The 14618-nt window shown below is 43.3% G+C and overlaps 1 protein-coding gene across 1 annotated transcript in view; it reads left to right on the top strand.

The window, feature by feature from the left end:
* The window catches only part of LOC122920408 (single-stranded DNA-binding protein 3-like), a 443360-nt gene that overhangs the window by 411236 nt on the left and 17506 nt on the right, over positions 1–14618 (top strand). The window contains exons 14-16 of the mRNA XM_044269882.1: positions 1423–1493; positions 6289–6367; positions 7829–7857. Of these exons, the coding sequence (XP_044125817.1) occupies positions 1423–1493; positions 6289–6367; positions 7829–7857 (179 nt within the window). The remainder of the gene's footprint in view (positions 1–1422; positions 1494–6288; positions 6368–7828; positions 7858–14618) is intronic.

Below are 14618 nucleotides of genomic sequence, written 5' to 3'. Positions count from 1 at the left end.
TTAATTATGTATTTTCGCACACACAATATTTTATGAACAAACTTCTTTGATTAAACATTTTAAAAGTTCTATTCATGTGAATAGGGTTGTCTTGGTGGCAGCCACATGGAGTCTGATTAATAGGACATTCACTGAAGCTTCAGCAACAAGGCAAACAAAAATAAAAGCACATATTATATTGAGAGAGTTTCCTTTTATGGCAGACCAACTGTGGATATCATAGTTGATAATATATCATGGTATCAATTTACATATACTGTACATGGGCTCTTCACTGATTTTCTTTTTCTCTTATATATATATACACCATATTTTTCACCCTATAAGGCTATATTCACACAAACCTATTTTGTTTCCACGTCCATTCCGTTGTTTTTTTTTTTTTGCGGATTGGATGAGGACCCATTAATTTCAGTGAGTCCGCAAAAAATGTGCATTCATATGTCCGTTCTGTAGCCCCGCAAAATAAATAGAACATGTCCTATTCTTGTCCGTTTTGCGGACAAGGGTAGGCATTGTTACAATGGATCTGCAAAAAAAAATTATGCAATACAGATGCCAAAGGGACCCCAAAAACGTACGGTTGTGTGAATGTAGACTAAGACACACTTTTTTCCCAAAAAGTAGGGGGAAATGTCAATGCGTCTTATAGGGAAAACACCTGAAACTCCATATCCCCAGGATGTTGCACTTTGTAATAACGCTATTGACCCAAAATATAAATTGCAAGAAAAATACACAAAAAATGCACTATTCGTATCATGGTTTGTTTATAAATTTCCTATTGACTTAAACCTCTGTCTGTTTTTTTTGTTGTAAAAAAAATAATTCCTGGAAAAAACAGGCATTTTTTGTGTTATGTAAATAAAGTTTAATCATTGAATAATGAAAGGTTTTGATACTTTCTGTTAGGCCTCATGCACACGGCTGTTGCCCGGCCGTGGCCGTATTGCGGCCCGCAAACAGTGGGTCCGCAATATGCGGGTGCCGGCCGTGTGCTCCCTGCATCACGGTTGTGGACCCATTTAAGTCGGAGCTTCGGTGCGGAACAGAGGCACAGAACCCCAACAAAAGAACTAAGGAGTGCTTCCGTGGTGTTTCTGTCCGTGCCTCCGCACTGCAAAAAAATAGAACATGTTCTATTTTTTTGAGGTGCGGATAGATCACAGACCCTTCCAAGTTGAATGGGTCTCCATACGTCCCGGCCGCAAATTGTGGTCCCCAATCCACATAATGGCCAAACAACGTCCGTATGCCTGAGGCCTTACACTGTGTATGTTAATTGCTCACCATTTTTAAGATCTCTGGTTTCTGCCACTGAATAGAAAGAATATTAGAAAAATGCATAACTGTACAATGAATATCATGTAGCATATGTTTGCTTATTTTTATGTGTTTCTTTTGTTTTTGTTTTTTTTGCAGACTCTACAAACTCCAGTGAGAACATGTACACAATGATGAATCCCATAGGACCTGGCGGAAGCAGGCCAAATGTAAGTAAATGTAAAGAACAGTGACAATGTACTTGAAATGTTATTTGATATATAAATTCATGCTAGAATACTCCATTATTTGTGATCATGACAAAATGATCTGGAAAATCCTATCTATTTGCTACCAGAAAAAATTCAGCAAAGTAAAATGACCTTCATGCTGCAGCAATGAAAAACTGTGAAATCAGTGGCAAATCTTCAGCAAAATCTGCGACAAATCCACATGTAAATCAGGCAGACTTTGTTGTGGATTTGTCACACGTGAATGTACCCTTAGTCAATATGTAGTTTCAGATGAGCATGTTCTTCCCGGGAAACACACTCTGTGAGTGAAATGGTATTTGCTTCTCCTGTGAAGTGAACTGTTATCTAGTGTTGATCGCAAATATTCGAATTGCGAATATCGACACTTCTAGAATTCGCAAAGATCTAGAATATAATGCTATATCTTCGTAATCGTAAATATTCAAGATTTTTTTTTTTTCATCAGTAACCTTCTTTCTTGCTTGTGGGCCAATGAGAAGGCTGCAATACCTTTGAGCTTAGCAACATCCCTAGCAACCAATAGGAAAGTTGCCTACCCAGCAGCCATTTTCTGCTGGGTTTTTTGCAGTTCTGAGAAAGAGAGCAGTGACATTGCTGTGCTCTGTGCTTTCATCTGGATCCTATTCCCTATCCAATTACATTAGTTAGTGAGCTCATATATACAGTGCTGCCCATAATTATTCATACCCCATCAAATTTTGACTTAAAGTTACTTTTATTCAACCAGCAAGTAATTTTCTTGACGGGAGGTGTCTCCCAAAAGATAATAAGACGATAGACAAGAGGCATTATTGTGGGAAAAAAAAAAACATTTCTCAGCTTTTATTTACATTTGAGCAAAAAAATACACGATGTTCCACACTGTGGAAAATCTCTGAGGACATGGTCGGAAGCCAAAAGTGACACCTGTGCTGGCCAGGAGAATAGTTAGAGAGGTGATAAAGAATCCAAGGATCACTACCAAGGCCATCCTGGTGAATTTGGTCTCTGCTGGTGGCAATATCTCAAGGCAGACAATCCAACGGACACTTCACACTGCTGGGTTCTACTTCTCCAGAAAAGGCACACAAAAGCTCGCTTGGCCTTTGCAAAAGCTCATCTGAACAAAGAAGAAGACTTCTGTTTTATGGTCAGATGAAACAAAAATTGAATAGTTTGGTCACAATGATGTTTCCTTCATATGGCGTACAAAAGGAGAAGCCTTCAACCCAAAGAACACCATCCCCACTGTCAAACATGGTGGTGGGAACCTAATGCTTTGGGGGTGTTTTTCAGCCAATGGACCAGGGAACCTAATCACAGTAAACGGCACCATTAAAAAAGAGCAATACATGAGGATTCTCAATGACAACATCAGGCAGTCTGAAAAGAAACTTGGCCTTGGGCACCAGTGGACATTTCAGAAATGGTTAGCAGACAACAACATTAACGTTTTGGAGTCCAGACTTGAATCCAATTGAGAATCTGTGGAGGGAGCTAAAGATCAAGGTGATGACAAGAAGACCCTCCATCCTGAAAGATTTGGAGCTCATTGCTAAAGATGAATGGGCAAAAATACCTGTGGAGACATGCAAAAAGCTGGTCTGCAATTATAGGAAGCGTTTGATTGCTGTAATAGCCAATAAAGGCTTTTCTATTGATTATTGAAACGGGTATGAATAATTTTGGACTGGACACTTTTTGTTCAAATGTAAATAATAGCTGAGAAATGTTTTTTTCCCACAATAATGCCTCTTGTACATCATCTTTTTATCTTTTGGGAGACACCTATGTCATTTCCCGTCAAAAAATTACTTGCTGGTTGAATAAAAGTAACTTTAAGTAAAAATTTACCAGGGGTATGAATAATTATGGGCAGCACTGTATATATTATATAGATAGTGGGAGATAGTCAGTGTAGGTTAGATAGGGATATAGTGTAGCTGATAGGTTCCAGTGCAGAGTTTTAGGTAGTTTGATAGGAATTGCTGTTTCTCTGCTGTCCATACATACATGCTATAGACATAGTGGTGTGATGTCACAACAATACTTAGTGCACCAATGTCTACTCAGACCTGATAAAATGTGAAGTTGCATGTATTGCGCAAAAAATAAGCGCATCATTAGTGCCGATTTGCGCAATCGCAAAAATAATGACTGGAGATCACGAATTCGATAATTTGTGAATTTATTGCGAATATTATGCGAACAAATTCACGAAATATCGCGAAAACGAATATTGCCTATGCTGCTCATGACTACTGCTATCGCATAAAGCTGTGCTAACAGTTCATTAGATCGGTGGTAAGACTGGAATTCACAGCATCATAAATCATTACAATGCTGAGAGTTCTCTTCCCATGAGCAGCATTCAGGCTGGGAAATACCATACTGCTCACCCATATAGCGTGTTTCCACGAAAGAAAACACTTGTCTGAAACTAGCCTTAGGGTAAGCTCAAGTACAACACACTTGTCAGTTGATGATTTAATTTCAATTGCAAGTTTTGGCAACTGGTATTTATGATGTAGAGAAAGATAAAACAAGGCACTTACTAATGTATTGTTATTATCCATATTGCCTGCTTTGCTGGCTGGATTAATTTTTCCGTCACAATATACAGTACATTGCTCATATCTAGGGGTTATGACCACCCTGCAATCCAGCAGCGGTGGCCATGCCTGAACACTATAGGAAAAAGCGGCGGCCTATGTGCACTTCCGCGGTCCTGGCTATCAGAGAGGCCGATGCTTTTTCCAGGTCATTATAATAATTTATTCTACTAGCATAGAACAGAATATTACAATCATTTATTCTACTAGTAACTCCACATAGCAGGCTTTTGAGGTGGAATTTTGGCGCAGACATCCACGCCAGAATTTCACCAAAAACCTGCCCATGGCCACAGTATCTCTATCTCTGATGATCTTAATGGGAGGCAGCGCTGAGGTTTACGGAGCTGCAGCCAAGCCGAGTAGGGACTTGTCCTTTCTTGGCGCTGCAGCTCCGAGATCCTTAGTTATAGTCAGTAGTGTCACACTGTGACATGAGACTTGATATGCTGCGACTGTGATGCAACAGTCGCACAAAAATCCAACCTGGATAGATTTTGTGTGACTGTTTAGTCACAGTCGCAGCATGTCGCAGTGCGACACTATTGACCATCATTACAGAAAATGTTGTGCAACTTTTCAGTCGCCATGTACCCAATATGGGTGGTGCAGGTTGCTATAATACTTTATTCTAGTAGTCTCGGTGGTGCAGGTTATTACAATAATTTATCTTTATTACTCATTTACATAGCTCCAGCATATTCATAGATCTGTAGTTAAAATAAACTGTCACCCTAACCCCTGAAGACGCCAGCACACGGGGCAGCGTGAAGCTCTAATTTTAAAACAGTTTATCACTGTGGCTTAGTAATAAAGTGTCAAGAAATCACAAAGTGCCCACACACTATACTGGCAGCGCGCAGCCAGATCGGCACTAGTGTGTATCTACCTAGTAGAAGGTAACCTGGTCAGGTGACATCCTGACAGGGCAATTCAAGTGATACGTTAAGGCCAGTGATTACTGGGAGTTTTAATAATTTAGTTATTTACATAAGTCATATTAGCAATAATCAATAAAAGTTAAGTCTTAGTTAATTAGGTAGGTGCAGGATCAATAGGTGTAATATAGTCCTAATGGACATTAGTAGTAATGAATTGCTGTATAACACACCACATCCTTGCACTTAAAGGGAAAGCATAGTATTTGAACCTGGTATAATTATACTTACCTGCTCCCTGGCATCTGTGTCGCTCCTGATCCCCGCATGGCCATCGCTGCTTCTCCTTTGTCACCCCCGATTCTAAGGAGGCTCGTCCCCGACGCTTGCTATTGGCTTCTCCCCTCGTCGCCGGATGTTTTCGTCCAAGCAATGGAGAGATGCAGTGGCGACCGTGCAGGGATCCAGAGATATGTGGGTGCCAGGGAGCAGGTAAGTATAATGTATACCCAGGGGCCCGCATATTGTGGCGCGTGCGAAGGGAAGGGTCATTATAGGGGTTAGATAACCACTTAAAAGCATTGACAGAGACTTCTGATAGCAGCTTATCTCCACTAAGAACAAAAGAGTTAGGCATTTTAAAACTCAACAGTCCAATACTACCTGGGGGTGAAAAGTGGGGATAACACCATACACACTATATGGCCATCTGCGCCCGCCCAAATCAGCATGTTCAGCTGATATTAATCTAATGTGTATGGTCAACTTAAGATTCAGATCTTCCACTGTGAAAGTAATGAAGACAGGACCAGCATACAATGAATGCCAGAACAGGTACCTGGGATGGTTCAGTGCAGTTCTGAGCACTTACGGAATACATTTGGTTCTGAACATTGGACCTCAACTTTCAGCTAGCCACTGGGCTACCATGCTGTCCATAATCATTAAAATGTACCTAAATTTGAAATTGAATTTAGTTGGTGACGTATAAATTACTTTGTGGGCCATGGGTACTTAACATTGAGGCTAATAAGGGTAAATTTGGATATATTTTTGCAAAAATCATTGAATGCTTTGAGGGGAGTTACACATTTGTGGTGAAACTCAAACCTCTGAGACTCCAGCGAACCAGTAAAATAAAGGTGGTGCAGGTCTGAAGGCAGTAGCTCATTATAGTTATCAAGGTTGTGCACTGCAACTTCTAAAATTGTCTTATGTGATGCTGCACTACAATTTGTGTTGTGACCGATGTTTGTGACCAGGGTTTGTTTGTTTTTTTAGTTCCCAATGGGCCCTGGTCCTGATGGCCCAATGGGAGGAATGGGTGCAATGGAACCTCATCATATGAATGGATCGTTAGGTAGGTACATTCATGAAATGTTCATGTTTTTGAACTTCGGGGAAGATTTATCAAACTGGTGTAAAGTAGAACTGGTTTATTGTCGATAGCAACCAATCAGATTCTACCTTTCATTTTTCAGAGCTCCTTTAGAAAATTAAAAATGGAATCTGATTGGTTGCTATGGGAAACTAAGCCAGTTCTACTTTACACCAGCTTGATAAATCTCCCCTTTGTATTTATAATCAGAAAAAAAAAGAACCAAAATGGTATTCAATAATATATGCCAGCATGTAACTTTTTACCATAGAGTATTACGCATAATAATCAAAACTATGGAGGAAATGCAGCATAAATGTTATCTACATATATCCAAATAGAAGTAATCTGTACAATGTATACATATTTCTAAAACGTAACATCACAACATGAAAGATCACTGCATAATATCTAACATGGATTCTTTTTTGCAAGATTTACTTGTGTCTTCTTAAAGCAATCATAGGGAAGAAAACATTCCAAACAGGAAAGAGTTATAGTAATAGGGTTATTTCAAATCCCAAGAGAAAATAAATGTCATGAAATAACATCCAAATAAAGGTACTGGAGGATGCTGCATACTGTGGTGATATAATGACACCTAGTGGCCATGAGTCTAACTGCAGATCCTCAACCCTCAATTTCTCCATGGTGATATTCATCCTTCACCAGCAGCAGACATTTCTCCACTGTATCACCAATGGCAATAGTGTTTGAAAAGCTCATTTTGACCCAAACATCTTTTGTGAATTGCCTTAATAAAATCTTAATAAAAAATATGCACTGATGTATTTAATGTATGGAGTGCTGAAGTTTATCATGTCTGTATTCTATGGGTTGGGATGATAACTGAAGCACTATGCTATGTTGATGAAACTTACTACACATGCAGATCATTAATTAACATGCTTTTCGTGGATCATTTTTTCTAGGTGTCAGGGTTGAGTCAGTCTGATGTTCGCACATTTTTAAGTGTCACCTGGGTAATTAGCGCATACACAGTACCATGCACATTGTTATTCAATTAGCGAGTGACCATGTCTGGTCAGTGGAGCTGACTGTACCACCAAACAGGGCTGCGTGGGTGATTAGCGGACACATAGTGCTATGTGCTGTGTCATTCAATGGAGGCTGTTGATAGTTGGCTCTGGCCACATGCTCCTCCATCAGTGACATGTTGGGATCGGAGCACTGTGTGGACAAGGGCAGTTAACTGTAGTACACAAGGTGGTGGGTGACAATGGCATTAATGGGCTTATAACGTATACTAGTAAATTTACGATAATGCCATTTGAAGAACATTTGTGAAAGTTGGAATAAAACATCCTACCCTTTTGAAAGAAGTTTTAGTGACCTTGATCCCGATACTTTAGTGAAGTAACATGTTCTAGATTTTGATTTTTCACCTATGCTTCTTGACTTTCCTCTTTTTCCTCCTTACAGGCTCTGGAGATATGGATGTGTTGCCAAAGGTATTATATTACATCATAATTGACAAGTTTAATAATCCTCATCTAAAGCAGTGCAATATATACTTTTACACGATGGAAGTTAAACCTAGCATTTCACAGCTTTGTTTTTGTTTTTATCACTTATATTTTATTTCTTGTAAAGTGAACTCAAAAAGTGAAACTCCAAGATGAGAATTCAAAATTGTATTGAAAAATGTCCTTCTAGGAAGTTGGTCCTATAAAAAGGCAAATATTAATTATATGGTGGAACTGAAAATCTGTCACAGAAAATCAGGTCTAGATAAGCAGTTAATCTTTTCACATAGGGGCATTTCTTTAGACCACTGTGAAAAGTAGCTGGGATCACAATACTGTATGTCACAAAAATGGCGCAGTTGCCAAGGAAATTGCGACTTTTTACACCACAAAACTGAAATATCTGATTTCATAAATGACCCCCTATGTGTATTTGACTGGTAATTAAGGACTTTATATTGTTCAGGAGTAAGAAGAGACAACTCAGGGAGGGACAAGTGTAAAGTTGCAGAGGGTCACCACTCCTGACATGTTTGTTTTAATAGCTACTTGCATTTTACATGTAATAACAATTCTGGAGCCTCTATTCTTATGACTCTATGCTGTGCCATTCCTTTATTAGTTCTACTAGAAGTTATGGATGATTTGCAATTAGCCTTCAGTAAGGGTACAGAGGGATAGTAACCAGTTGTGGGGGTGTCCCTGCACAGGCTGACAATGGCAGCACTGATTGGATAGAGTGAGTCTGTGCAAGTATACACCCCCAACCAGGGGCGTAGCTAGAAATGACTGGGCCCCATAGCAAAAAAATATATATATTTTATTAATTTGTCTCTTTCATATTATAAGCTCCCCTTATATATAATCTACTTACAGTTCTGAAGACTCAGGGGTGCTGGCAGTCTTAGCCTCAGGGGTGCTGGCAGTCTTAGCCTCAGGGGTGCTGGTAGGCTTAGCCTCAGGGGTGCTGGCTGGCTTGGCCTCAGGGGTGCTGGCTGGCTTGGCCTCAGGGGTGCTGGCTGGCTTGGCCTCAGGTGTGCTGGCAGGCTTGGCCTCAGGGGTGCTGGCTGGCTTAGCCTCAGGGGTGCTGGCTGGCTCTTAGCCTCAGGGGTGCTGGCTGGCTTGGCCTCAGGGGTTCTGGCTGGCTTGGCCTCAGGGGTGCTGGCTGGCTTGGCCTCAGGGGTGCTGGCTGGCTTGGCCTCAGGGATGCTGGCAGGCTTGGCCTCAGGGATGCTGGCAGGCTTGGCCACGCAGAAGGAGTGTGGGAGACTGTGAGGCCTTTTTTCTCCGCTTTTTCATTATACCTCAGGATAGACCACCAATCAGACCCCCAATGTTAATCAGACCTCAGCTGACAGCCCCAATAAGATCCACAATGTTAATAAGACCTCAGATAACACCTCAGCTCAGACCCCAATATGAATGACCCCCAATCAGACCTCAGATAAGATCCCCATGCCTTATAGTGCACCCTCCCCTTTATTAAAATCATTGGTGGGCAGTGCGCCCTCCCCACTATTAAAATAATTGGTGGGCAGTGTGCCCCCACCTCCCCAGTATTAAAATCATTGGTGGGCAGTGCCCCCCCCTGCCCAGTATAAAAATTATTGGGGGGGCAGTGTGCCCTCCCCCCAGTATTAAAATCATTGGTGGGCAGTGCGCCCTCCCCCAACATTCCCCTCCAACATTGGTGGCAGCGGCAGTTCCAATCGGAGTCCCAGCAGTGTAATGAAGTCCTGTCTGCCATGGTCAGTTAGTCAGCAGCATACTTACATGCGCTGTGGCCGCCCGACGCTATTTCTTCTTGTAACTCATCACAGGTCTGTGTGGCGCATTGCTTATGCTTATAGCAATGCGCTGCACAGACCTGAGACGAGTTACAAGAAGGAGCGTCGGGCGGCCACAGCACAGGTAAGTATGCTGCTGACTAACTGACCATGGCAGACAGGATTTCAGTACCGTACTGGCTGCCATGGTAACCGATCGGAGCCCCAGCATTACACTGCTGGGACTCAGATTGGAACTGCCGCTGCCACCAATGATGGGGGGGATAAGGGGGAGGCCGCCCCCTATCGTACCGCTACCCACTCGCCACATGAATTTTTTATTTATTTTTTATCTCCAGCTGGCGGCCTGGGCCCCTAGTGGTGTAGGGCCCCATAGCCATTGCTATGGCTGCTATAGCGATCCCTACGCCACTGGTCGCAACCAAACCCGGTCAGCACACAGCTGCTCACTCCTCTTCCTGACCTCCTCACTTCGCCTGCCCTGCACAGTGCACGCAGGGTTCGCCGGTAGGTACGGCTTTACTGTGGCTCTCCTGGCTTTAGAGGGCCCTGTAGGCCCCCGGTCGCAATTGCGACTGCTGCGACCCCTATAGCTACGCCAGTGCCCCCAACTTGTCACCACCCCTCTTCACCCTTACTGAAGACTGCTAGTAATTCAATGCTGGTGCTGAGACTGCTGGTAGCGACTGGTGGATTAGACTGCTGACAGGGGTTCCTCTCTATAGTGTTGTGACTGACGAACAGAAATGGCGGCTGGGACTGACGAACAGAAATGGTGGCGCTCCAACCTGCTTGCCGTCGCGCAGGTGTTGGCGGTGCAGGCGGAATGTGGAGCGCCGTGTCCTGATTGGTCAGCACGCTGGTGTGAGAGGTGAAGGGGGTGTGTTATTAGGGTTATTTCTGCAGTATAGAAATCTTTTGCTAGAGGTAGTTGTGCATTGTGTGTATGTGTGTGTATATACAGTCCTGATCAAAAGTTTAAGACCACTTGAAAAATGGCAAAAATCATATTTAGCATGGCTGGGTCTTAACAAGGTCCAAGTAGAGCTTCAACATGCAACAAGAAGAAATGGGAGTGAGACCAAACATTTTTTGAGCATTCAATTTAATAAAAACAACGAATAAACTGAAACAGGCTGTTTTTCAGCTGATCAAAAGTTTAGGACCACACCTCCAAAAAAAAAAAGAAACCCCCCCAAAACAGAAATCCAACTTCCAAACATGAACTGTAATGAGTAATGAGCAGCTCTGCTGTTATTGTTAATCACTTAAAGGGAACCTGTCACCCCTTCTATGCTACCCTCACTGAGCTTTTCTAAATGTTCATTGTGTTACCCTAAACATATAAATTGCACTTTTAATTTCATTTGCAGACGAATTCAAGAAGTATTATGCATTTTTTTTACTTACTGCTTTTTATGCAAATTTACATAAAAGAGTCATATCTTACTTGTGTGACCAGAGAAGAGTCATATTTTCAAGCTCTAACTCATCTCAGGGTAATTTGCATATGTATCAAATCATTCTTTTTACACAATAAAAGCTCACAGAGCTATGGGGACTGGGTATTGCGGATGTGCTAGTGGCCATCTAGCAACCCATGTCCTTAGCTCTATACCCAAAATCTAGGTGACAGGTTCCCTTTAAAAAATTTGTTTCGGCATGCTTGATGCAAGCGTTTCCATGAGGTGAGTGGGAACATTTCTCCAAGTGATGAAGATGGCCGCACGAAGGCCATCTACTGTCTGGGACTGTTGTCCATTTTTGTAAACTTCCCTTGCCATCCATCCCCAAAGGTTCTCAATTGGATTTAGATCAGGGGAACACGCAGGATAGGCCAAAAGAGTGATGTTATTCTCCTGGAAAAAGTCCCTTGTCCTGCGGGCATTGTGTATTGTAGCGTTGTCCTGTTGAAAAACCCAGTCGTTACCACACAGACGAGGGCCCTCAGTCATTAGGAATGCTCTCTGCAACATCTGGTTTGACGCCCATGCACTTCCTGAAGTTCCATTGTTCCACTGAAGGAAAAAGCACCCCAGACCATTATGGCACACCCTCCACTGTGGCGCGTAGAAAACATCTCAGATGGGATCTGCTTGTCATGCCAGTAATGTTGGAAACCATCAGGACCATCAAGGTTACATTTTTTTCTCATCAGAGAATAAAACTTTCTTTCACCTTTGAATGTCCCAAGTTTCGTGCTCTCTTGCAAAGTCCATACAAGCAGTTCTGTGGCGTTCAAGGAGACGAGGTCTTTGAAGACATTTTTTGTTTTTGAAGCCCTTCAGTCTCAGATGCCGTCTGATGGTTATGGGGCTGCAGTCAGTACCAGTAAGGGCCTTAATTTGGGTCGAGGATCGTCCAGTGTCTCGATGAACAGCAAATTGGATCCTCCGGCTCAGTGCTGATGACATTTTTGTGGGTCTTCCACTTTACTTTTTTGTTCCATGACCCTCAGGATCATTTAAGAACTTCCACGTTGGCACGCTGTGAGAGACCCTGCTTATGCAGTTCAACAACCCGACCACGTTCAAAAAAGGAGAGTTTTGTGCCTTTGCCATCACAATGTGTGACTACCTGACAGAAAATGACAATGAATCCACATCTTTGCACAGATTTGGCCTTTTAAAGGCATGTGGTCCTAAAATTTGGATCAGCTGAAAAACAGCCTGTTTCAGTTTAACCACCTCCCGACCGCTGTACGCGTATATGCGTCCGGGAGGTGGTTGCTTTATTCCTCCTGGACGCATATACGCGTCTTCTCGCGAGACGCGAGATTTCCTGTGAACGCGCGCGCACAGGCGCGCGCGCTCACAGGAACGGAAGGTAAGCGAGTGGATCTCCAGCCTGCCAGCGGCGATCGCTCGCTGGCAGGCTGGAGATCCGAATTTTTTAACCCCTAAAAGGTATATTAGACGCTGTTTTCATAACAGCATCTAATATACCTCCTACCTGGTCCTCTGGTGGTCCCTTTTGTTAGGATCGACCACCAGAGGACTCAGGTAGGTCAGTACAGTCGCACCAAACACCACACTACACTACACTACACCCCCCCGTCACTTATTAACCCCTTATAAACCCCTGATCACCCATGATCACCCCATATAAACTCCCTGATCACCCCCCTGTCATTGATCACCGCCCTGTCATTGATCACCCCACTGTCAGGCTCCGTTCAGACGTCCGTATGATTTTTACGGATCCACGGATACATGGATCGGATCCGCAAAAAGCATACGGACGTCTGAATGGAGCCTTACAGGGGGTGATCAATGACAGGCGGGTGATCACCCATATACACTCCCTGATCACCCCCTGTCATTGATCACCCCCCTGTCATTGATCACCCCCCTGTAAGGCTCCATTCAGACGTCCGCATGATTTTTACGGATCCGATCCATGTATCCATGGATCCGTAAAAATCATGCGGACGTCTGAATGGAGCCTTACAGGGGGGGTGATCAGTGACAGGGGGGTGATCACCCTGATCACCCCCTGTCATTGATAACCCCCCTGTAAGGCTCCATTCAGACGTCCGCATGCGTTTTGTGGATCCGATCCATGTATCCATGGATCCGTAAAAAATCATGCGGATGTCTGAATGGAGCCTTACAGGGGGGGTGATCAGTGACAGGGGGGTGATCACCCTGATCATCCCCTGTCATTGATAACCCCCCTGTAAGGCTCCATTCAGACATCCGCATGCGTTTTGTGGATCCGATCCATGTATCCATGGATCCGTAAAAAATCATGCGGATGTCTGAATGGAGCCTTACAGGGGGGGTGATCAGTGACAGGGGGGTGATCACCCTGATCATCCCCTGTCATTGATAACCCCCCTGTAAGGCTCCATTCAGACGTCCGCATGCGTTTTGTGGATCCGATCCATGTATCCATGGATCCGTAAAAAATCATGCGGATGTCTGAATGGAACCTTACAGGGGGGGTGATCATTGACAGGGGGGTGATCACCCTGATCACCCTGATCACCCCCTGTCATTGATAACCCCCCTGTAAGGCTCCATTCAGACGTCCGCATGCGTTTTGTGGATCCGATCCATGTATCCATGGATCCGTAAAAAATCATGCGGATGTCTGAATGGAGCCTTACAGGGGGGTGATCAATGACAGGGGGGTGATCAGGGAGTCTATATGGGTGATCACCCCCCTGTCATTGATCACCCCCCCCCCCCCCCTCCTGGTAAGGCTCCATTCAGACATTTTTTTTGGCACAAGTTAGCGGAAATTTTTTGTTTGTTTTTGTTTTTTCTTACAAAGTCTCATATTCTACTAAGTTGTGTCAAAAAATAAAATCTCACATGGACGCACCATACCCCTCACGGAATCCAAATGCGTAAACATTTTTAGACATTTATATTCCAGACTTCTTCTCACGCTTTAGGGCCCCTAAAAAGCCAGGGCAGTATAAATACCCCACATGTGACCCCATTTCGGAAAGAAGACACCCCAAGGTATTCCGTGAGGGGCATATTGAGTCCATGAAAGATTGAAATTTTTATCCTAAGTTAGCGGAAAGTGAGACTTTGTGAGAAAAAAACAAAAAAAAAATCAATATCCGCTAATTTATGCAAAAAAAAAAAATTCTAGGAACTCGCCATGCCCCTCACTGAATACCTTGGGGTGTCTTCTTTCCAAAGTGGGGTCACATGTGGGGTATTTATACTGCCCTGGCTTTTTAGGGGCCCGAAAGTGTGAGAAGAAGTCTGGGATCCAAATGTCTAAAAATGCCCTCCTAAAAGGAATTTGGGCCCCTTTGCCCACCTTGGCAGCAAAAAAGTGTGACACATCTGGTATCGCCGTACTCAGGAGAAGTTGGGGAATGTGTTTTGGGGTGTCATTTTACATATACCCATGCTGGGTGAGAAAAATATCTTGGTCAAATGCCAACTTTGTATAAAAAAATGGGAAAAGTTGTCTTTTGCCAAGATATTTCTCTCA

The sequence above is a fragment of the Bufo gargarizans genome, chromosome 1 (assembly GCF_014858855.1).
Source record: "Bufo gargarizans isolate SCDJY-AF-19 chromosome 1, ASM1485885v1, whole genome shotgun sequence".
NCBI classification, from domain to species: Eukaryota; Metazoa; Chordata; class Amphibia; order Anura; family Bufonidae; genus Bufo; species Bufo gargarizans.
This window is presented reverse-complemented; position numbering and strand designations above follow the sequence as displayed.